Genomic DNA, 25,497 nt, shown 5'->3' with positions numbered 1-25,497 from the left:
TGTCTTTCTGACTTTTTAAAAATTGAATGCCATTCTGTGTTTTAAAATACCTTTTTAAAAAAATTTACCAAGGTCATTTTCAAACTTATTTTCATGGCACACACCAGGGCCTCCTGAGATGGTACCACGCAGACAGACAAAATCCTTTTTGTATTATAGCATTCAGCTTAGTGACCACGTTTAATACTCTCCGGTCCCACTGAACTAGCTTCTTATCGTCACCTCCCACACAGTGACACTTTAAGTCTCAAATCTATTTAAAATGATCAAATAAATGTATTAAGTAATGAACAACTGAGTACCACTAAGTTCTTGATATTAACAGGTCATCTAGACATCTAAAAAGTGACAAACAACAGTTTTTAGGGGACTTAATAGATATTCGTGTGTAGTTCTACATTTAAGAACCAAAAGGCTTGCCCTGATGGGTGTGGCTCAATGGGTTGGGTGTCATCCTGCAAACTGGAAGATGTCCTGTTTGATTCCATGTTCGGACACAAGCCTGGGTTGTAGGCCAGGCCCCTGGTTCCCTGGTTGTGGGTGTATGAGAGGCAGCTGATCCATGTTTCTCTGGCACATTAATGTTTCTCTCCCTCTTTTTTCCTCTCTCTCTCTAAAAACAAATAAATACAATCTTTAAAAAACAACATAAAAAAAGCATTAGGTCAATGTCTTCATGTGATCTTGATTATATCACATCACCCCTACGAACTTTATTTCCTTTATCTGTTAAAGGGGAATAAACTCATGTGGCTCAGAATTGTTACAGAGATTAAAGGATATTTTGTATTTGAATCTAAAAAGCTTTATATATATTATTGTAATAATTATTAATTCTGGCTATGTAGGAGGAGAATCAGGAAAAAAAAGAACCAAAAGTCTTGATAAAGATGACAATATAGACTTATACATTCTGTTAAAGTCTCTATTCTGTACTCATACTTATGTGTTTACATATTTTGATAACGTGGGAGACAGTGTTTGATGTAGCAAGGTAATTTAATAGTATGCATACTGAATTAAAATCCCAACTCATCCTACCTGTTTATTGGTCTTATAGGGAGATATAGGACAAATAATATCCAGGTGCAGAAAAGAAAATAATTTGCTAAGTGTTTGAAAAAAAAATGGACCTATAAATAGTTTTTGCTGATTATATATTAATATAAGAGAAAAACCTTGCATAAATTTAGATGAGTCAACACAGAGCCTGATTTAGAAAAGTTTGTATCTCATCTGAAATCTATAAGTTAGTGTGTAAAAAATTCAGGCCTGGTCACCACACATTAAATACACCTTTTGTCATTAACCAAGCTGAGGTGTGCTGCTTGTGGGATAGATGGTCTCTCAGAATCCCAAACATGAGGGTAGACAACTTGAAACTCACTTCCCAAGTTCATTAAACATTAAGAAATCCTACAGTCTCTTTAAACCATTGTTTTTAGTATTCCAGGAAGAGCCCATGAGATTCTCTCATTTCTGGCTGATGAACAGCTGTCACTCCCCGCACGTCATCAGGAGGTTGTGCTGTAACCTGTGTCTGCACACTCTCCAGCCCCCAGCACCCCCTATTCTGTTCAGTCTCTGACCTCTGGGTTTATACTTCTTGGGACTCACACAAGCACATTTTAAGCTAGCTGACATTTAAAAATATATATTTACCCTCATGTACTTACAGTTAAAATTCCCAGCATCTGGAAAGCAACCTCTTTGTCAGACTTTGAGTTCACTGGAGAGAACTCAGAATTTAAAAATTATTACTACCTTTAGCTAGGTTAAAAAAAATTCAGTGCAATGCTTAAAAAAATGGTAAAGCTACTGTGCTAATATTTGTCTTTTGCCCTTCTTTCAAGGGGGCTCAAATGACAAGGTAGATGTCTTTAATATTTACTAACTCTTACGAGTACAAAATGTAATTTTCATTAAATATGAAAGAAAACAAGCACAAAGAAGTTCAGTTTGAAAAAGTGGCTTGTCAGAAGAGAGAAGTAATGTTGAGCTTTTTACTTGCACTAGCCTCTCTCACCTCCATTTATTTAATTTTATTTTAAAACAAGGTCTTCCACCTTATCAGTATTAGAATGCAAAATATATCTCTCATGCTTTTCCTCTGGAAATCAAGTGAATTTAGCACTTACAGTCTCATTCCTATGCCAAGTATTGTGAATGCACTTGATATGAGATATTTTTAAATTTTGAATCACATAAAACACATTTAAAAATTTTTTTGCTAAGCTCAATAAATTTTTATGCCTGATTTAGTAAAATATATAATAGAATTGTAAAAGGGAAATATTATATTCTGCTTGGGGAGGTTCAAAGTATTTTAGACTCCTCATTTACAGAAACACATCTAATTCTGAGCTTTGTGGTAGACCCTCATTAATGCTTATTGTAATTTAATTAATTTATAACTTATTTAGCCTTAACAGTTAACTAAACTAAAATTTTGGTAGTTCATAAAGTACAAAAATAAAAAAAGAACATTCCTTCTAAAATGTAGTCTGTTAAGTCTAATTGAATCTGCATGATGATTGAGACACATAAAGATGGTTAACAATATTTTTATAGTTACCAAAAAGAAATTTAGAGACATTATGTGCTAGTATCAGGATATGCTCTGAAATTTGTTTTCAAAAATAAATCCCTGATTGAAATTTCTCATTTTTGTTTTATTTGGGGGCTTGTTGGTCCCCCCTCCCACCCTCATTTATCTCTTCCTAAGGAAAGTGAAATGGTGGAGATCATCCTGTCAAATTTATTTTCTAAATTTTGTTACAAATATTTTGTTTTGCTGTGGATATTACAAATATGACTTGTATTTCTTAGGCCATTCTAACTCAATAAGAATACAGGAATAGTAAATTCCCATCTAAATCTGTTGTGGTGAGATTTTAGCACCCCCTAATTTTTGCTATTTATGTTCTATGAGTCCCTAGATATATTTACCCTCTTGGCTACTTCATGGCATCTCTTCTTTACTGCCCTGGCCCATTGTGGTAATATTCCCAGGTGCCTTCCACACCAAAAGTGGTCTATGTGCTAATTGTTGCCCAGAAAAGATGCTGCAGTTATTGCTACAACCCTTCAATATTAGCACAGAGGTTGCTATAGAAAACTGGAAGCTGTATACCGAATGCCAAGGTGAGGGCGGCCATGACACAGCCCTGGACGTCTGCCTTGTTCTTTCTAAACATCATCCAGGGGTATTTCAGAGCATTTTCCCCTTACAATCACATATATTTGGCCTACGTTGGTTGACATTCTAAATGACTAACACAAATCACCATTTCCTTCCCTATGTGCCAATTGTCTTCGAACTCAATTTGAACAGCTCTACTCCATTTCCTTTAGGATGAATTCTTCATAGGGGTTTTCTTTTCTTCAAAAAAAGAAAATATTCTCAGAAGATCAGCTCTGCTGGACCTATAATGATGTCTAAATTCTAGGGTAAGTGTTGCTGATATTTAAACTAGAAACCCCTGCTTCATTAACCCATTCATCATACCTTTTGTAAAAATAGCTACTCAAATAGTTATAAAGTGCATATTTTAATGCATTGATATTAAAAGAATATATATTTTCTAATTCCAGTCAGGAAAATGACTGGATTCACACACAGAATGTTTACCGGGCATCTCTATGCACACATTATTTTGCTGGGCACTAGGAGTACATCAAAGCACAGTTTGGACAAATAACATACACATGTTTTTTTCTGAAAGTTAATTTTTTTCCATTAGCATTTAGTCCCTTAATACCCTCTTCCCACCCACCCCCACAATCACCACACTGTTGTCCATACCTATGAGTCCTTTTTCCTTTTTGCTCAATGCCTCCACCCCTTAAACTACCCACACCCCCACTAGCTGTCATCAGCTCTCCATCTATGAGTCAGTCTCTGTTTTGCTTGTTTGTTAGTTCAGTTTGTTCATTAGATTCCACATGTGAGTGAAATCATATGGTATATTTCTTTCTCTGACTGGCTTATTTCACTTAGTTAGCATAATGTTCTCCAGCTCCATCAATGCTTTTCAAATAGTATTTTTTTTTACATTTGAGTAGAATTCCATTGTGTAAATACCCCATAGTTGTTTTATCCACTCATCTGTTTTTGGGCACTTGAGCTGTTCCCATATCTTGGCAATTGTAAATAACACTGCAATGAACATAGGGGTGCTTATGTTCAAAAATTAGTGTTTGGAGTTCCCTTGATATATTTTCAGAAGTGGGATTGCTGGGTCAACAGGCAGATCAGTTTTTAATTTTTTGAGGTATTTCCATAATGCTTTCCACAGAGATTGCACCAATATGCATTCCCACCAACAGTGCAAAAGGGATTGATACCCTTTCTCCACATCCTCACTAGCACTTGTTGTTTGCTGATTTGTTGATGATGGCCATTCTGACAGGTGTGAGATGATATCTCATTGTGGTTTTTATTTGCATTTCTCTGATGATTAGTCATGTTGAGCATTTTTCATGTCTATTGGCCAACTGTATGTTCCCTTTGGAGAAGTGTCTATTCAGGTCCTTGGCCCATTTTTTTAAATTGGGTTGTTTGTTTGTTTTTGGTACTGAGTTTTGTTAAGTACTGTATAAACTTTGGATATTAACCCTTTATTGGTTGTATTAGTGAATATGATCTCCCATTCTGTGGGTTGTCTTTTTATTTTGTTGATGATTTCTTTTGCCGTGCAAACCTTTTTGCTTTGACGTAGTCCCATTTGTTTATTTTTTCTTTTGTTTCCCTTGCCTTGGGAGATATACCCGATAAAATATTGCTACGAGCAATGCCAGAGATTTTGCCGCATGTGTTTTCTTTTACAATTTTTATGGTTTTGGGTCTAACATTTCACTCTTTTTTCCACTTTGAATTTATTCTTGTGTGTGGTGTAAGAAGGTGGTATAGTTTCATTTTTCTGCACATATCTATCCAGTTTTCCCAAAACCATTTACTGAATAAAGTATCTTGAGCCCATTGTATGTGCTTGCTTCCTCTGTCAAAAATTAATGGACTGTAAAGGTATGGGTTTATTTCTGGCCTCTCTATTCTACTCCATTGATCTATATGTCTGTTTTTATGCCAGTACCATGCTGTTTTGATTACTATTGCCTTGTGGTATAGTTTGATATTAGATAGCGTGATTCCTCCAACTTTGTTCTTTCTCAGGATCTCTGTTACTATGGGGCATTTGTGGTTCCATATAAATTTTTGAAATATTTGTTCTAGATGTGGAAAATACAACATAGGAATCTTGATAGGAATTGTATTGAATCTATAATTTGCTTTGGGTCAAAATGGACATTTTTATTATATTAATTCTTCCTATCCATTAACACAGTATGTGCTTCCACTTATTTGTATCTTCTTCAGTTTCTTTCTTCAGTTTCTTATAATTTTCCATGTACAGTTCTTTTACATCCTTGGTTTGGTTTATCTGAGGTATTTTATTGTTTTTACAGCAACTGTAAATGGGATTGTTTTCTTAACTTTTCTGTTAGTTCGTTATTGGCATATAAAATGCAACTAATGTCTGCATATTAATTTTGTATCCTGATACTTTGCTGAATTCATTTATCAGTTATAGAAGTTTATTGGTGGAAACTTTGGGGTCCTCTATGTAGAGTATCACGTCATCTGCAAATAAAGATGGTTTTACTTCTTCCTTTCTGATTTGGATGTCTTTATTTCTTCTTTTCTGATTGCTGGGGCTAGGACTTCCAGTACTATGCAGAATAAGAGAGGTGATAGCAGACATTCCTGTCTTGTTCCCAATCTAAGGGGAACATTTGTAGTTTTTGCACGTTGAGTATGATACTTGCAGTGGTTTTGTCATATATCCCCTTTATGATGTTTAGGTATGCTTCCTCTATTCCCACTTTGCTGAGAGTTTTTATCATAAATGGGCGTTAGATTATATCAAATGCTTTTTCTGCATCTATCGATATGATCATGTTGTTTTTATCTTTCAATTTTGTTTATGTGGTAAATTCCATTTATTGATTTGCAAATGCTGTACCAACCTTACATTCCCAAAATAAATCCTACTTTATCCTGGTATATGATCTTTTTGATATATTGCTGTATTCGGTTTGGTAATATTTTGTTGAGAATTTTAGAGTCTATGTTCATCAGGGACATTGGGCTAAAATTTTCTTTTTTGTGGTGTCTTTAATGTGTTTTTGGAATTAGGATAATGCTGGCCTTGTAAAATGAATATGGAAGCCTTCCCTCCTCTCAATTTTTGTGAAATAGTTTGAGAAGGAGATTACATGTTCTTCTCAAAATGTTTGGTAAAATTCACCTGTGAACCCATCCAGCCCAGAACTTTTTTTTTGTTGAGAGATTTTTTGATTACTGCACAATTTTACTAGGTGTAATCTGTCTATACAGATTCTTCTGTATTCTTCCTGATTTATTTTTGGAATATGTATATTTCAAGGAATGTATTCATTTCATCTAGGTTGTCCACTTTGTTGGCATAGAATTGTTCATAATATTTTCTTATAGTCCTTTGTATTTTTTGGTGTCAGTTTCTTCTCTTTCATTTCTGATTTTATTTATTTGGGTCCTGTGTCTTTTCTCCTAGATGATTCTGGTTAAAGGTTTGTCAAGCTTGATTATCTTTTCAAAGAAGCAGCTGTTGGATTCATTGATCTTCTGTATCATTTTCTTAGACTTTATTTCATTTATTTCTGTACAGATCTTTATTATTTCCTTCCCTCTAGTCATTTTGGGCCTTGTTTGTTGTTGTTTTTCAAGTTCCTGTAAGTATAAAGTTACATTATTTATTTGAGCACTTTCTTGCTTTTTTTGAGATAGGCCTGTAATGTTGTGAATTACCCTCTTAGGATTGCTTTCCCCGTGTCCCACAGATTTTGGATTGTTGTGTCCTCATTTTCATTTATTTCAAGATATCTTTCATTTTCTTTCCTCTTCTCATTGTTGACCCATTCATTGACTAATACCATGTTATTTAGCTTCCATGTCTTTGTGTGTTTTTCAGTGGTCTTTTTGTGATTGATTTCTAGTTTCATGGATGATGCTTGATATGATTTCAATGTTCTTAAATTTATTGAGACTTGTTTAGTGTCCTAACCTGTGGTCTATCCTGGAAAATATTCCATGTGCACTTAAAAAGTATGTATATTCTTGGGGTGAATTGCTCTGAAAATATCAGTCAGCTCCATTTAATCTAGAGTGTCATTTAAGGCCACTGTCTCCTTGTTGATTTTCACCTGGAAGACTGACCCATTGCAGTCAATGGGGTGTTAAAATCCCAGACTATGACTGTACTTTTGTCAGTCTCTCCCTTTATACCTATCAAGATTTGCTTTGCATAATTAGGCGCTCCTAAGTTTTGTGTGTAAATGTTTACTAGCATATCATCTTGTTGGGTTTTTCCCTTTATTATTATAGTGTCCTTCTTTGTCTCTTACTCTAGCCTTGGTTTTGAAGTATATTTTGTTGGATACAAGTGCTGCGACCCAGCTTTTTTTCTTTTCCATTTGCATGAAATAGTTTTTTCACCCCTTTACTTTTAGTCTGTGTGTATCTCTTTACTGAGGTGGGTCTCTTAGAGGCAGCCTATATATGGGTCTCGTTTCCTTATCCATTCAGCTACCCTGTGTATTTCGTTCGGAGCATTCAAGCCATTTACATTTAAGGTGATTATTGATAGGTACATATTATGCCATTTTATTGTTAGACTATTTTCCTCTGTTTTTTTTCTTTCTCTTTTCCTTCTCCTTCTTAAAGCAAGCGCTTTAACATTTGTTGCAGTTTTGGTTTGGTGTTTACAAACTCCTTTAGCTTGTGTTGTCTGGGAAGTTCCTTATCTCTCTTTCTATTTTAATAATAGCATTGCTGAGTAAAATAGCCTTGGTTGTAGGTCCTTGCTTTTCATCACCCTGAATATTTCACACCATTCCCTTCTAGACTGAAATGTTTCTGTTGAAAAATCAGATGACAGTCTAATTGGTGTTCCTTTGTATTTAATTACCACCTTTTCTCTTGTGGCTTTTAAGATCTCTTCTTGTCTTTAAACCTTGTCATTTTAATGATGATATGTCTCAGTGCAGGCATCTTTGGGTCCAGCTAGTTTGGGACTCTCTGCGCTTCTTGGGTTTACCTTCACCAGATTAGAGAAGTTTTCTGTCATTATTTTTTCAAATAGGTTCTCAGCCCCTTGCTCATTCTCTTCTCCTTCTGGTATTTCCATGATGTGAATGTTGTTATGCTTCATGTTGTTACGCTTCATGTTGTGTATAATGTTTCTTAAGCTCTCATTTTTTAAAAAATTCTTTTATTTCTTTCTGCTGCTATGCTTGCATATATTTCCTATCTTGTCTTCCAAATCACTGATATAATCCTCTGCTTCATCTAATGTAGTGTTTATTCCTTCCTGTGTATTATTTATTTCAGATATTTCACTCTTTATTTCTGAGTGGTTCTTTTTTATAGTTTATATTTATTTTTTTCATGGTGCTGAGTAGTATCCTTATGATTATTACTCTAAACTCTCTGATAAATTGCTTGCCTCTATTTTATGTAATTCTTCTTCTGGAGAATTCTCTTGTCCTTTCTTTTGGGGTCTGTTTTTTGTCTTCTCATTTTGGCTGCTTTTTTATATTTATTTCTATGTATTAGGTAGATTTGCAAAGATTCCAGAGCAGACCTTTGTCAGACACTGCTTGTGACTGGTTCCTGTACAACCTGTTTGGGGCTATCAGTCATCCATAGCACATGGTTCTCTGTGCTGGGCTTGTTTGTGTGCCAAATGAACCAGGCTGAGCACCAGGCCTGCAGGAAGGTCAGCTAAAGTCTCAGAGCTCCCAGAAATCAGCCTTAGTTGTTAAACCTAATCAATGATATAGCCTTAAGCTGTACTCAGCAGCCTGGCTTAAGTTCCACAGGGTGTGGCAGAGTAATTCCTGCAGATGGGGATATTGCTTCCCCCCAAGCCGATGCCACTTGGAGGGGAGTGCTCTGCCTAGGAAAGATGGCTTGTGCAGTATGGGGAATGACTCAGCACAGGTATCTTGGCTTCAGTTTTCTTCCCAGAGCCACCACCCCAGACCACTCATGCATCTCTGGTCACTCTTTCCTCCCTTTGCTGGAGCCCAGGGTAAGTGGCTGCAAATGAAGTTTTTTTGTGTTGGACCTTTAATAGTCTCTCTGTATCTCTTACCATCTCTCCCTGGCAGACAGAAATTCTGCTGTTTTTCACAGCTGGATGTTATCTGGATTCCTTTCCTGTCTTTGGTGCAATAAGCTGGAGATCCCAGCTTGGGCTACACCCCACACTCTCAGAAGGAACCCCATGGCTCTTGAAATATTCCTTTGAAACTTCAGATGCTGTTCCTGGGAGCTCAGCCAGCCCTCTTGCGCCTCCTCCACACTCTGTACTTGTCACATTGTGGTGAAGTGGTTATTTCTGTCTGTCCTTGGTTATAAGGCTTCTCTGCAGCTAGTGTTCCGTTGGTTATTCAGGATGATTTCTCTACAATTTAGTTTTAATTTCAGATTTGTCCTGGGAGGTTAGTGTAGCTTCCACTTACTTCTCTGACATCTTGCGTCTCAGCATACATATTTTTGCTGTTAGTTTGGGCTAGTCTTAAAACACATGAAACTTGTACAGCCTCTGATTATTCAAGACATTTTTTAAATCTCTTTTTACTTACTCAAAAGTCTACCATAACCTACATAAATGCAACAAATATTCCTAGTATGAGTGTTAAATACATAAATAATCTGTTGGAATAGATTATTATGACAAAAATATCCAGTTTGATATTATACTTTTCTTTGTTAAGAGTTTTCTTCTATATATATTCCTTGCTTCTGTTTCTTACTGCTTTCAGCACAGGTAATGCCACTGCACCTGATTCTTTTCTCCAGACAGGGTACACATTTACTCCTTTCAATGCACTTGTGTTTATCTAGTCCAATTACCTCCAGATAGTCTTTGACTACTTAAATCAACTGAGCCTATTCACAGGTTTCCTTTATGGTGGCTGCAAAAAGTAAAACCTTATCTATTTTCCTTACTATTCCATTGAACAAGGTTTTTCTTAAACATCAGCATTTATGGTAAATAAATTAAAAATTGTTTTTACTTAAAATTATACTTACCTACTTAAAAATCACATTTCCCTTTACAAAGATGGTATTAAATTTCTAAAACACAGTATTTCAACTGTATCTTGATCTGTGATATAAATTATTTTTTTTCTAAGGAAAATACATTTTAAGTTTTTAATTACTTTCTGACTTTAGCTTATTTAATGTCACTAACTGATCTAACATAAATGTTCCTTTAGAATATTTTACTCAGACTAAATGCTACAAAGTCATACAAATCAGTTACTAATTTTTGAATGAAATAAATTACCTATTTTTCAAAGTCACATTATTTAAAATAACTACTATATTGAAGTTGAAATAGAAATAAAGAGAATGAGTGTGTATAGTATTGTTAAGGAAAGAATATTGTCACAATATCAAATGTGGATAAATTATATAAAATATAATTGCTGATCAAAATAAACCTAAAAGTGTTTAAGACATGGTTTCAAAATTTATGGAGAAATATGTCCTAAGTGGTGTGCCTCTGTTGGCTGGGCATCATTCTGCAAAACAAAATGTCTCCAATTCAATTCCTGGTCAGGGCTCATGCCTGGGTTGTGCGTTTGGCCCCAGGTTGGGGCATATGTGAAAAGCAATTGATTGATGTTTTCCTCTTTCATCAATGTTTCTTTCCCTCTTTTTTATCCTTTCTACCCCTCTCTGTAAAAAGAAGTATAATAAAACAATTTAAAATTATGGAGACATTTAAAAATGTATAAAATCTAAATTCATAGTATAATAACTAATTGAAAATATAAGCTTATGTGAGATCCATGATATGAAGATAAAAAATAAACAACTTACAATATATTGACATTTGTACAAAATTATTTAATATTCATTTATTAGATTTAAAAACAAAAGTTAATTTGGAAGAATATTTCTTTGCTAACAGTTTGTATATTAAAAATTGACTATTTGGTTTATAATTTCATCCTTTTTACTTTGGATATTCTAGAACCAAATTGAATATTATGATAAACTTTAAAAAACAGCAGCACATACAGTTAACATGAAATAATGATCCTCCTTTATATCCCTTAGCCATAGGCACATTAAGAATCAACAGATATCCATAAAAGTCAAATATCTGTGAATAGTTAACTAACCAGATAATCTTGAGAAAAGTTCTAGTTGGATGTAGTCAGAGTTCAACCTTTTTCCTGCTTATCTAGATCACACCAGATGTCATCTTCATTGAATAGCATATTTGCTTGCCCAAGTGAGACTACCAACATGTACCCCATACTCATACCATAACACACCACATCAGAATTGTGGCTAAACCCTATCGTATAACAGAGGGACATTAATGTGTTCAGGATACAGGTACTTAAACTATTCCGAAGTTATGTATGAAGAACCCTGAAATCATACCTGTTTTTTTGAGTTTCTGCTTACAAATTAATGTACTATGTAGAGAGTAAAAATTACCTTATCAAACTTTAATGTGAAAGTACACTTACATGACACTATCTTTCCACCAATATTAATTTGGGGAAAAAAATTATATTGCTTGAAATAAATACATCCATGAAGTTTGGAGTGTCTGTTTATAACTCAAACTGTGAGTAATTATTTGAAGCACTGTGCACTCATTCAGCCTTAACCTTGAGGAGTTGCTGAGTCACGGTAAAACTTTGAAAACTTACTCTATGAACAGATTCTGATATCTATATATTTCTGAAGAAAAAATAGGAGGAAAATAAAGAAAAATGGCAAAGAATAAATGTGCTGTGCAAAAGCCTAAGCTGTCCATCACAAGTGCATAAAACAAAGCATCCAATACTTCCCAGTTTCACTAGGGAGAGGAGGAACTCAACAAACTATTAAAGCTGTTTCCAGAATGGATGGTAGTTGCTGTACAAAAAAGTAACGAGTTCTTATTTCTTATTAAACATGATTTACACTCTAGTCTTTTTGTAATTTCAGCTTTAAAGTTATAGTGCTCTAAATTTTCAGGATTTGTGTTTTCAGAGCTTCCTAATGACAATTAGCTCATTATCCCTTTATCTCTGAAAGATGCCCCAACTAAAAGTAACAAAGAATGGGTGTTACATTAAAGTTCATCTGGTTTGGTTAACTGTGGGTTCTGCCTTTCTTAAATGCATGACAAGGACTGTTGTCCAGAATGACAGAAGTCAGTTTTCCTAAGAGCAACATTAAAAATCTCTCACTCACTTCTAATGTTTTAAAATAACCTGGTACTGTCTGTGAAGATATTACAATTTCTAGATGACTCTAAAATCAACCCACTAACAATCAGAAGTAGCTTTTTTTTTTAATGCAACTGAATTCCATTTCTTATTACAAGGAATGCACATTTCAAAGTTTTTTGTTTTTATAAATATCCCTGGTTACCTTTACTATGAAAAATGACTCTTCCCCTCTACAAGTTTTATTTTTAGGCTATTAATTTATTACAAACTGTGCAGAATTTTCAATCTATTACACTCAATTTACCAAAGCAATAAAATGCTATGTTGCAGTACTTGGGAATTCCCTAGGTTTTAATGAGAGGTTTAAAACCTACTTTAGTGAATGAGGTAAAACTGAATAGTATATTCTCAATCTGTTTATTAAGTGCTGTTGCTCTCCAGTTCCTGTTATATTTTTGCAATTTGTAAAGGGAGAGCAAAAGAGAGTGATGACTTTCAAAGGAGTTTCCTCAAACCTAGAGGAATAAGAGGCCAGTAAGGTATGGTGTGGTATAGCATTAAAAATACAGGCTTTTGTGTTTAAACCCCAGTTCTGCCAATTCAGAGTTGTGTAACTCTTGGAAACTTATCTAATTTCTTTGTGGGTTAGTTTCCTTATTTTTTTAAAAAAGGGGAACTTACTTCACAGACTTACTGTGAATATTCATCTAGATTATATATTTAAGTTCCATTCACTGCCTAGCTTCCTACCCTAATGGGCTTTTTTTCTCTAGTCCAGAAGCAGGTCAGAGCTCACTAGTGGTTCCTCTTCCTTTCCTCTCATTGTCATGGGTCAACTAGAAGAGGATCAAAACGACTGCCTAGCAATGGAAACTGTCCTGCTAGGTTACATTCAGAAACCGACCTCAATTTAATTCCTTAATCCCACCTACTATGGTTATTTTAAGACCCATGTGTCTTTGTTGTCTGGTAGAATTCAGCTAAACTCTTTTTGGTTGAATGCTGTTTGGGTCAGGAAATATAAACATTTTTCTCATTTAATTCCTAATAGTTTGGGCAAGGCAGAAGTTGAACACATTTCGGAGGTAATGTGATGTGCCAGGATGTTATAGACACCTTAGTACCTTATTAGTTATGTGACTTGGAGCATTATGTGTCTGAATTTCAGTGTCTCAATTATCACCTTAATCATTAACTATAAATAAGGAGGGCAGTGGTACCCACAAAATGTTGCTGAGGCCGCTTTAGGTTCAGGCTCAAGACTTGGTCTAGGGTAAGTATTCAATATATGTTTTCTTTTCCCAACTGTCTTGTTTTTCCCCATCATATTTCTTATCATGGTTTTATGGAAACCATAAAACCATGGTTTTAATGCCACTATTTTAATTATTTAGTAACATAGATAATATCTGAATAAATCTTGCATTTTTAAAATACTACCCCATACAGGAACTTAGTAGGTGTGAAAAATAAAGTGTTGTAGAAACACTTTCCACTTCTCAAATGGTGCCCTGTTTCTTGAATTCTGTTCTTTGTGGATGAAGTAAAGCCAAGTTAAAGTTTCTGTAATGGATATGGAACTTTTATTACTCTCAGAAAGGCACAGGGTAGCTCATGATCTGAGTACCTTCATTAAATCAAAATCTAAGAAGTCTTAAATTCTTCAACTAGGGCCCCTGCTCATGGCAGAATAGACGAGAGCACCAATTCTCACACCCATGACTCCACCCCGGTCACACTGTATTTGGCACAGCATGTGGAAAAGAGCAAAGACTTTTGCAATCAAAACACCTAAGCATTGTCATACCAATCTTAAGATAAAAATTTAGGTAGAAATTTACGTTCTCTAAAATACTTTATATTAGGAAAAGGGTAGGAATAGTTCAGGTTTTCCAATTCCTGTGGGCTTGCTGTAAGTTTGAAGGAAGAAACGACCAAGGCTGGCAGCCGACTGGTGAGTGATATACAGCCTCCCTGGGAAAGTGGAAAGAAGCACATCCTGGATGGTTCTCAGGAAAGAAGGAGAGCAAATTCCTGTGATGTCCTTGTACTACCTGAGGTCCATACTTTGCCAGCACCCTCAGACAAAATAAAACAAAAAAATGTATGTTGAGCTACATAGTTTAAATTTTACTGTGCCACCCAGCCTGTTATGTATGCTCCACAGGAAAATTAATAAAACATTAATAAAACATAACAAGTTATCCTATAAAATTTAAAGACCATTTAAAACCAGAAGGCTTTTTCTTCTTTTCTCATAACCTGAAGTTACGAGAGCCCTATAAAGATGTGTTATAAAGGGCCACTGATAGTATTAGGATACTTTTATAAAAGAAAAGACTTTAAATGAAAGGAAAAACTTTGGAATAAATGGTTAAAATCCATATACCATTTTGCCATTAAGGTTTTTTTTTTTTTTTTTTAAGATTTAACGTGTTCAATTTGAAGAAAACAATTTAATTACATTTTTTACCTTTACCATTTAAAAATGATGTTTATAGAGCCATTCCATTAGTATAATTAAGCACAATCAACTTTATCACATAGAACAATAACTTTACATAGTAAGTTGGTGAAAAATACACATCATACCCCAAATTTTGCCCCTACAGAAATCTATTGGCATGTTATAAAAACTATCCACAATGTTCTTTAGACAAATATTTATGGCCACATGCATTTTGTATTTTAATATCTATTTGCAATTATAGTATCTCATTTATTTTTGTGTATGAAGTTTCCAAACTTCTGCATAAATCCTCGAAACTTGTTCTCATTTGGCTGATATGCGTGGTAAACATTAGTGTTGTAATTCAGCAGTGGGCTGGACCTGCCATAACTATTACCCATAGTTGAGGATTTTATTTCTGGGCGGTGTATATTGGCATTTGGCATGTTGCTAGTTGGCTGAATAGAATTTTCAATCTTACAAAACGGCTCAAAACGACTATAAATGCGCCGGTCAGTTGAATGAGTCCTCACAAGCTCATTGGGCTTTGGCCTTGAAGAAGAAGCTGGTTTTCTTCCAGGAGCAGCAACAGTACGAATCTCCTTTGAATCTCGGTATTGGATTTGTTCTGTATTAAATCTTGGGGCAGACGCATCCCCTGCCCTGTCTAAGAACTTGTTTTCAGATGGACCTGGAGAAGGTATTATTTCATTACTTTCATTGGATGCAGAACTTATCCCCTGAGATGAGCTGACTGTTACATCTTCCTTACTCTTGTGGATGCTGCTTTGGGAGTTTGTTGAGGAAGTATGCTTTCTTCTAGGAGATGAATCAACTTTTGGTTCTGACTTCCTTGGGTTTTGATTCTCTTCAGCCTCAGAAGCTAAAGTGTCAGAACTACTACACATCCTATAAAAGGGAGATGTTTTACTTTTGGATAGCGTTTCTTTCTTTTCTGGGGTAAGGCTAAGTAAGGACCTCAACTTCTGAGACCCCTTTTTCAAAAAGCTTGGGGAACTCTTAACTTCTTTCTTTGAAGTGAGTTCTTTGTTAGATTCCTCTTTATTCACGTCAAGCAAAGCAGCAATGGAAACCGACTTGGTAGTTGTGCCACCTGAAGGCTCCCTCTGGACCACCTCCTCCTGCTCTTCTATGCTATTGGTCACATTGTGCATGCTTTTAGAACTTTTCAGCAAGTCCTCTTTGGGTTTTTCTGGCTGTCTGACTCGATTCCTGGTAAGTGTGCTATATACATAATGCTTACTATTTCCATGATCTAAATTGGCTTTTGAGTAGTCAAAGAATGGGAAACTTCGTCTTTTAAGCATATTATCATTTTGTTGATTCTTTAGATTTTCTGTCTGCTTATTTACACACAGATTTGTATATAAGTAGTTGTTTGACTCAGTATGGCCACTCGTAGTTTGATTTAAGACTTCTGAGTGGTTTTCAGGAACCCTTGAGGGGTGCATTTTTGGCATCTCTGACTGTGATGGTAGCTCGGGGGTTGATTCTGGCAAAGGTTTGTCTGTCGAATGCTCTACACTTGTAGGGGTATCTGGGACTTCTTTAGGTATGTCACTTCCCTGGGAACCAATGATAGTTGAATTTGAGGAGCCAGTTGCAGAACTATTAACTTCCTGCTGCTCAGGTAAAGTTGGTTTAAACACAAGAGAGGGGCGAAGCCGAGAATGTGTATAAAGGGCATTAGCTTTCAAATTCTCAGAACTATCATAGCTCTCAAGCCGGTCACCTAGAGCTGATCCATTAGAATCAGGTGCAGCTTCTGAATGATCATTTAAGTAGGATTCAATTCTCCAGTTTCGCAAGAATGACTTTGTCGTATTTTCCAGGGTTGGCATTCGTTGTTGCAGGAAGCGAACATGATTATCTGTCCCATTAAAAGACCTCCGCACATTTGAATTCCTTTCTGCAAAATGTGTTGTCTTCCTCTGGGCAAGCCAATTCCCAAAACTCTGGGGAGGTGTGTTATGGTGGCTAGCATAGCCTCCCCGTGATGAGGATGCCAAACTATCTGAAGACTTTTTCCAATTACCAGGAGGATTGATGTTTCGATTTACAGCCCTGTTCAGCAACAGGTATGGTGCTGTTTCTGGCTGTTCCCCAGCATAACTGTGCCTCTTCCAATTTTCATTCTGACTGGGCTGATACTGACGGATTGTATTTGGCCCATTCAAGTTTGGAACAAAAGGAGGTTTGTATCCATGATTTCTTATGCCATACTTGTCATGTTCATTCCGGGTGTATATCCCTCTGTTTTTGAAGTAACCAGGATCTAGTTTATGAGTATTGTCTTGTCTACCAAGAAAGTTTCTTTGGCTGGAAACGGAAGCTAATGAAGAGACTGAACGCTGGTAAGTGCCGTTCTCCCACAGAGCTTTGCCACGCTTCCCCCGGGCTGACTCTTCCTGAGCGAATGAGCTGGGGACACATGATCTGGCATAGAGAGTTCTGAATTCTTCATCAAAAGACTCAACGAGCTGTCCTGTGATTATCTGAACCATGCTGAGGTGAGCTTTTTCAAATGACCACATATAGCTGAAAAAAATCAAAATTGGAAAATTTTATGTTTGCTGAGTTAAAAGATTAGTGACAATATATACGGGTCCACTAAAAATATGTGTCATTTATTGCTGACAAAAGAGTTTTTTTTTCTGGATTGCCATAACTGAAAATAGCTCCAATCATTACATGCTTATAATATGGATATGTTGCCCCACTCCCATATTCATACTTTAAATAACAAATCAACTCAAGTCTTGGGTTTGAATCCACTATAATTCCTTACACTACTTATAAGAAGTCCAAAGAAAAGCCATGTTGCACTTTGTACCTTTACCTAGTAAGAATTTGTAGAGTGAAAAAAATGCCTCCTGGGAGGGTTCAGGAAAGCTAGCATCACAGGAAAAGCTGAGAGAACTGGCTACTGCTAAGCTCTCCTGTCTCATGAGCTGGGGCCTCTGTTTCCTCATGTCTAATATGAGGGCATGAATAACATAACTGTTACAATTCCTTATAGTTCCAACATGTCACAGTGCAAGACAACTCTGTACTAATACATATGTTTTCTCTCTGTGACTTACTGAGTAAGTATAATTTAGGGTACTGGGATAGCACTTTATGGAACTTCCTGTCTTCCAGAGTTTAGAGCTAACAGTTATTTTGACATTTCATATAAGATTTTAAATCTGATGTTTGAAAATCTGAATAAACATACAGAGTCACTGAGCTGATAAAGAAGAAAATCACTAATATGTCATGTATCAAATAATGTACATGATACAATAGATTTTAATACAATAAAAAGGGAGATAAACACATTCTCCACAATGAAGGAGTTTATTATTTACACAAAGGAGACTATAATAAAGGCAAATGAATATATTTTTTAAAATGTGCAGAGTAATAATTTAAAATATATAAAATATTATCAACAGCAGTCTGCAACTTATTTTGATATGCTTAATTTTATCTAGAATACTTATTGAATCAATGGTATGAACAGGATATTTACTAGGTATTTTGTATTTACAGATGTGTTGGTCACCAGCCTGACTTAAAACATATGGTACAAAAGTGAATTATTGAAGAAATTTTCAATCAAGCTGAAGATGTGAATATAAAGTATGTTAGAAACCTTAAGAAATGAAAAGTCAGCTATCAAATATGAAAAATCCTTCAAGAAAGTGAGATTTTAGCAATATTTTGATAGAAACTAGATAACTTTGAAGTTCAGACATGAAAGAAAGGTATGGGAGGGCCATTTGTGTGGAAGAAGAAACATAGAAAAAGGAAGCAATAATGACCATGTATTACAGAAAACTGAAATCAACTTATATTTAACTGCATTAAAAAAATAATATAAGAGATGGATGAACCTTGAAAGCAAAGCAGTTTGTGTAAAATCTGATCCCAAGTTTGAATAAATTATAATAAAAGGAGATGTCTGGAGAATGACTTTTTCTTCACAACTACTTGTAGTATAGACTTGAAAGATGAAGGATTTCATTTATTATGATGAACAAAGTAGTTGGAATAATATGATAAGACACAAAATCTGAGCAGAAATTGGAATAATGAGTAAAATTATCGAGCCAGTAACAAGAAGAATAAGAATATCTGTACGTCATAAAGAATATGCATAGGTTACGAAATAAGATTACCTCCAGGTATGGAACTTAGGAATCTGAGAAGACAATGGTACTGGTGAATGTGTGGCAACTGGAAAAGGTTCTGGGCTTTGGTAAACCAGAAAATAATATTGTAATAGAATTTCAAGTAATAGAAAGATATTTGATTGGAAATATTTAATTTAGAGATTATTCTCTGAAAACAGTGACCACTCCCAGAGATGCAAGGACAACTTATACCAACATTAAAGCATCTTCCTGCACAATTTCCAGGATCCCAGCCAATCACTGTTCCGTGAACTCAGCTGTTGATAAGCATTTCACACACAGTTTCTAGTAAGTTCTATACTCATTCATTCTTAAATATAAAGGCATTGCAAAGGATTGGCAGACATTACAATAAAGTTTAGAAGACTGCTTATAAAGCTTAAAAGCTTCAATGCAAAATTGAAAGCAAACCAAGCAAACACAAAAAATGTACCTAGAGAAGAAAACAGAGAAAATACACAAATAAGAATATGTATAAACACACACATGCTTAATATCTTCAAAGAAATAAAGAGAAAAACTAATAAATCTATGAAACATGAACAGAATGCTATAAAATATTTCAAGTAGCAGATATTCAAAATATTCGATAGCAAAATTTTAAAAAAAGATATAATGGAAACATTGAAAGATGTAATTGAGAAAATCCCCCAGTTAGTGAAACATCTCCAACCCTGGATGGAAAAGTGTAGGAAAAATAATACAATGGGAGCAGAAATTCAGTTAATAAAAATTTCAGGGAGAGACAACAGAAATAATTGAGAAGAAATGATCAAAGAATAAATAAGAAAACTTGTCAGAACTGAAAGGTGCAAGTATTTCGATTACCCTGAACAACAAGAGAAAACAAAAGGTCTATATCTAGAAGCATCATAATAAATTTGAGAATAGCATGTAAAAAGGAAAGCCTAGACACTTCCAGAAAGAAAAAAAAAGTTACATGAAGAAAACTGGAATAACAACTGTTTGAGACTTCTTAAATAGCAATTTGAATGCAGGGCAATGGCTTCCAAATTTGGAGTAAAATGGCTCAATTTAAGAGTTTCATCTTCTGTTAAACCATAAATCCTCTAAAATTATAAATTTTTGGACTTTGAAAATCCCATGCTGATAGAAAATGTTCTGGATCAAACTTTCGAGAAAAACCATGACTGGGAAACAAAAAGGAGCTGAAGATGGGATTGAAAATGGGATTTGAAACACTGTAGGTCAAACTACCCAGGAATATAGAAAATGCCTGGATCCCAGCTGTGCCCCAGGTTAAAGACCTGCTGGTCCAGATTGGACACCACAGATCACTGGTAGTAACTGAGCATTTGGAAAAGTTTTTATGTACTAAGAAATGAGTAGTCAACTGGAAAAAAAATAGCAATAGTTAAACAGAAAACAAAGACAATGACTAAAACCAAAATAAAATAGTCATTATTAACTTTGTTATGAAGAAGGAAACAATCATAAAGCACTGACTGCATTGCTCATTAATGATCAATTCTGAGACAACTTCAGTAATGTCAACTCATACTTCTCACTTAACCAAAAAATTGTGATAAAACCGTATTGGGTGACTGCAGGCCAGGTGGGCAAGAGGATATGAGTGGTTACAATACATTACTCCTCAACCGCCATAATATAAAGTCAAAAGATCATATATCTAAAAGTGGTAAATCAAGAATCAGCAGTGTAATCACATTATGTAAGACAATAAAATACATATCAGAAGAACTAGCTAAAAAATCAAATAGTATCTGGCAGTCAGGAATTAGGAGTTCATTGAGATGGCATATAAGACATGTTTTGTATTGCATATCTTTTAGTAGTACTTGAATTTTTAAAATATGTGCATATATTTACTTGGATAAAAATAAAAAGAATTATTTTACAGTATATTTTTAAAGATTTTATTTATTTATTTTTAGAGAGAGGTGAAAGGAGGGAGAAAGAGAGGGAGAGAAACATTAATGTGTGGTTGACTCTCACATGCCCCCTACTGGAGACCTAGCCTGCAACCTAGGCATGTGCCCTGACTGGGAATTGAACCAGCAATACTATCATTCTATAGGCCAGCACTCAATCCACTGATCAACACCAGCCAGAGCTATTTTATATTATTTTTCAACCACAGTTTACATTCAATACCATTCTGTGCCAGTTTCAAATATACAGCAAAGTGGCTAGTAAACCACATAGTCTACAGAGTGGTCCCCTCAGCTGCTCCGAGCATCCACTGGGCCCCATACCCAATTATACTGACATTATTGACTTTCTTCCACATGCTGCAAACTGCATCTCTGTGGCTATTCTGCAATTACTAATTTGTACTGCTTAATACCTTCTCCGTTTTCGCTCAGTCCCCCAACGCACTTCCCCTCTGACAGAACTCTGAGTTTTCTGGCTGGGGGTAATAACATTAAGTCCATGGCGTGAGATAGTGACTAGTTGTGGCATAGACTTCTGAACGTGATGATGTTCAAGTCTGAGCAGAATGGCATGGTAGAGCCAATAACTGCAGTGAGACTTATGTTTTGAAAGTAACTTTTATAAGTATCATAATACTTAAAGAAAAAAGTTTATAAAATTCTGTCAGTCAATTTTGTGGACAATATTAAATATCTTTTAGACTTTCATATGACAATTTTAAATGAGGGTATCCAATTCAAAATCTAATTGACACACACTGATAAAAAGTATATAAGTATTTTATCTCATCAGTGTTAGTATTTTATATCCAAAAAACACATGAGGCAAAACGTATTTTGTTGATAAAACCATCATCATGACGAGTGGGCTGTCACACAACTGTGTCTGTGGTAAGTATAGACACCAAGCCTGTCTAGAAATGCTGAGAGTTCAAAACATGAAGACATTTTATAGCAAAGAATTTTGAAACAAACAAGAGGGCATTTTGAATTTGCCTATGAGGAAAACAATGATGATTACAGAACATGAGAGACAGAGGATGGTTTTAATCAAAAGGAAATACAATTTTAGCCAGTTTCTGTGAAGACTGTTTCATAATTATTGCACCAGTTAAATACTGTTAATAGGAAAGGTTCATGATAGTTAGTGAGGAAAAACAAAAATGACAAGAGCTGACAACCATTATTTTTTAAAGAAATATATTTAAACTATACATGAAATCATAAAGACAATTGTTAGAGAAGAGTTTTGATGAATCTGTGGTTCTAAGCATTCATTATGATGACATTAACTAACGAACACCATTCTATGAGTCAAGTGAACTCCCAGTTTTAATTAAAATTGCAATTAAAAGCTATCTAAAAGTGATCTGAACTAACATATACACAAATAATGAGTCTTTAAAATGACTCGTTAATTTTAAGCACTAGTTGTAATTTCTGCTCTTAATATGTTTTCCTTTAGAACTCCAAAGTACATTTTCAAAAAGGATCACTTAGAAAAAGGAAAGTTGGCAGATTAATTTTTTTTAAAGACTTAAAATAAGAGTTAACATTAGAGGCTTTGGAAGCATGACTCTAATTCTTATAACAACAACAAGGTAGTTCTACCATTATCCTCCTTTTACAGAAGAGCGAGCTGAGGTGCAACCAAGTCTAGTAACTTGCCCAGAGCCTTCCATTTTAACATGGTGTCTCCTTCTTGTTAGATGTTTTAAGTTCCTAAGGTTTCCCCTTGCATTGTCCTGTTTACATCCACAGCTCTCCTGGCTTCCTCCTACAGTCTTTAGTGATGTGTCAACTCTGCCCTGGTGACCTGGCAGTGCGTATATGCTTGTTGGTGCTTTCATCTGCCTGTTGATGTAGCCTCACTGTGTATCCCATTCAGGACTGATGCCTGAAGTTGATAAGAGAATATTAGGGCAGCACTGACACTCTGGAGCCAGCAGGATCTGGACTGTATTGCCAGGCCTGGGTTGTCTGTGGTCTTTAGCTGTGAGGTTTTAGACAAGTGTCTTAAACTACTGGAACTTCAATTTCATCATTTATAAAATACAGATGAAAACAATAGCCTTGCAGATAAGTTGTAAGGACAGAGTTGAAATGTGCAAAAGAGCTAAGCTAGGAGAGAGTAGATATATCACCAGTGGAAGCCTTGAAGCATTCCAGGAGTAGAATCTAGGTCTGAGTCACCTGTCTAGTGTCTGCCATGAGATTTTTAACAGTCAGACTCCTAAATGCATTTTTGGTAGTACTATGGTGACTACATGATAATTATCAGATTTTTAATAGTACTGAAATAAGAAAAATCTGTTTGACAGTTTCTTCAAAAATGATAAACAGCTTCTATTTTTATGAACAATTGTCATCAAGTCCATACTATGTGCTGCTTTCATGAGAAAAAATACATTTTGTATTGTAGAGCTATATGGAAACTGAGATATTAGTCAACCCCCTCATTTGTTGGGTGAAGAACTTGAAGCTCAAGAAGTTTTGTGATTTGCCCAATGTCTTAATGTTCTTTAGAGGTATAGCCAGAACTGAAACCCATCTCTAAGTTTCCATGCAAGGGTTCTGTTTTTTATTTTTAAGAAATAACTAAATAGGTTACATTAAATTTGAAACTAATGACTTCTATAAATGATTGATAATGCTGTAGGTAAACACACACTAAGCTATTATCAAAAAAGTTAAGTAATAGCAATCATTGGGAAGATGTGATGAATAGGGAACCCTCATGCATTGTTGATGGAAGTGCAGATTGGTGCAGCCACTATAGAAAATAGTATCGAGGTTCCTCAAAAAATTAAAATAAAACCACCATATGACCTATGGATGCCACTTCTGGATATTTATCTGAAGAAAACAAACACTAACTCAAAAAGACATGAGTATCTCTATGTTCACCACATTGCCTATTATTTATAATAGTCAAGATATGGAAGCAACCTAAGTGTCCCTCAACAGGTGAATGGATAAAGAAGATGTGATATACTCTTCAGCCATAAAAAAAGAATGGAATCTTGCCATTTGCCAACAACATGAATGGACTTTAACTCATTGAAATAATGAAATGAGTGAAGAGTGTCCAAAAGTACAAACTTCCAGTTACAAATAAGTGCTGGGGATGTCATGTATGTAATGTACAGTATGTCAGCCGCAGTTTATAATACCATATTGCATATCTGAAAGCTGCTAAGAAAGTAATCTTGAAAGCCCACATCAAAAGGAAACAAAAAGATATTTTTGTAACTATGTATGGCGATGAATATTAACTAGAGGTATTATGGTGATCATTTAGCGTTATATACAAATATTAAACCACTATGCCTGAAAATAACATAATGGTATATATCAATTGTAACTCAGTTAAAAACAGAACTGAACAGGTTACATTAAAATGTGATACTAATAAAGTTCTATAAAAGATTATTAATGTGAGAGGCAAACACAATAATCTTACCTGTAAGAACCATACATAACTTTCTGGCAGTCAATTAACAGAAATTTCTGTTCCAATTTCCCATGAAATTTGGCTCCTGTTTTTGAAAGATATTCTTGGCCTTTTACTGCCCGCACTCGAATATTCTAGAATTATATGTAAATAAAACATAAAAATTAAGGCTAGAAGGAAAATGTCTTGAAAACTAAAAAATGTTAACATAAAACCTTAGTACAAGAAAGGATCCTTGAAATAATTTTTAAATACATAAACAAAAAATAGTGAAAAACAAATTTTAAAACATCATGCAAAGAAGAAGTTCTCTAGGAAAACAGTAACTTAAAATATGAAGCTATTATTTTACATTTATACAGGATGGTTTATAAATCACTTAGGGTCCTACTGCAAGATCCTTTCAGATTATAGATTCATCATGTCAAAATAACTAAAATTAAAATGCATCTGCCTTTTAAAAAGTCAAATGTAACTGAAATCACTATACCAAATGATTGTGATAAATAATATCTGCTGAATGAAAAAATCACTGGAGTTGGTGGTTTCAAGGTTTCACATACAAAACAGATGCATTAATTATGACTGGCTGCCAAAATAAGCTCAGAAGCTCAAGGGTCTCACTATCATGAAAAGCACCATACAAATTTGTTATGCAGATGTGCGTTTTCAGTTACATTCAAAAGAGTACAAACGGACCCTTTGTGATCAATCATTATTCCATCTTAAATTTTATACACACACACACACACACACACATTTTTTTTATTTTACTTTTGGAGTAATATAGCTTAATATGTTTTGAATTTGACTGAGACAAAAATAGTACACAAACTGTAAAAATAACAACGGAGGAAAAACAACAGAACTCTTACCCTGAGACGCTGAACTTGACAACCCTGTTTTTCAGTCATATTTAGGAAATGATTCAAGTTGGATTCATCGAGCAGAATGTATACAGATATCCCACGAGTTGATGCCTCCACTATTTCTTTGAAAATGTCCACATCTGTAAACATGTCCATCACTAAAGCAATGACCTATTAAAGATAAGAATATCAAACAATTTTAGATATCCAATAGGGAAAGATCTAGAAATTGATGTTTTCAATAAAAATTGGGTAAAATAGAAAATGAAATACATAATATAATACACATAAATGTATATACAAATATAGAAGATAAAAA

General features: G+C 34.9%; 1 protein-coding gene across 2 annotated transcripts in view; it reads right to left on the bottom strand.

Annotated features, from left to right (window-relative positions):
• Positions 1–12,417: 12,417 nt before the first annotated feature.
• FAM83B (family with sequence similarity 83 member B) overlaps positions 12,418–25,497 on the bottom strand; it is an 84,919-nt gene continuing 71,839 nt past the window's right edge. For both annotated transcript variants that reach the window (XM_028509654.2, XM_036024257.1), the window contains exons 3-5: positions 25,185–25,349; positions 24,319–24,443; positions 12,418–17,299 (exon numbers count right to left, since the gene is read on the bottom strand). In XM_028509654.2, coding sequence (XP_028365455.1) covers positions 15,007–17,299; positions 24,319–24,443; positions 25,185–25,349 — 2,583 coding nt within the window. In that variant the 3' untranslated portion in view covers positions 12,418–15,006. The remainder of the gene's footprint in view (positions 17,300–24,318; positions 24,444–25,184; positions 25,350–25,497) is intronic.

Source organism: Phyllostomus discolor, chromosome 4 (genome assembly GCF_004126475.2).
Source record: "Phyllostomus discolor isolate MPI-MPIP mPhyDis1 chromosome 4, mPhyDis1.pri.v3, whole genome shotgun sequence".
Classification (NCBI taxonomy): Eukaryota; Metazoa; Chordata; class Mammalia; order Chiroptera; family Phyllostomidae; genus Phyllostomus; species Phyllostomus discolor.
The sequence above is the reverse complement of the archived record's forward strand: the minus strand, read 5'-3'. Positions and strand labels throughout refer to the sequence as shown.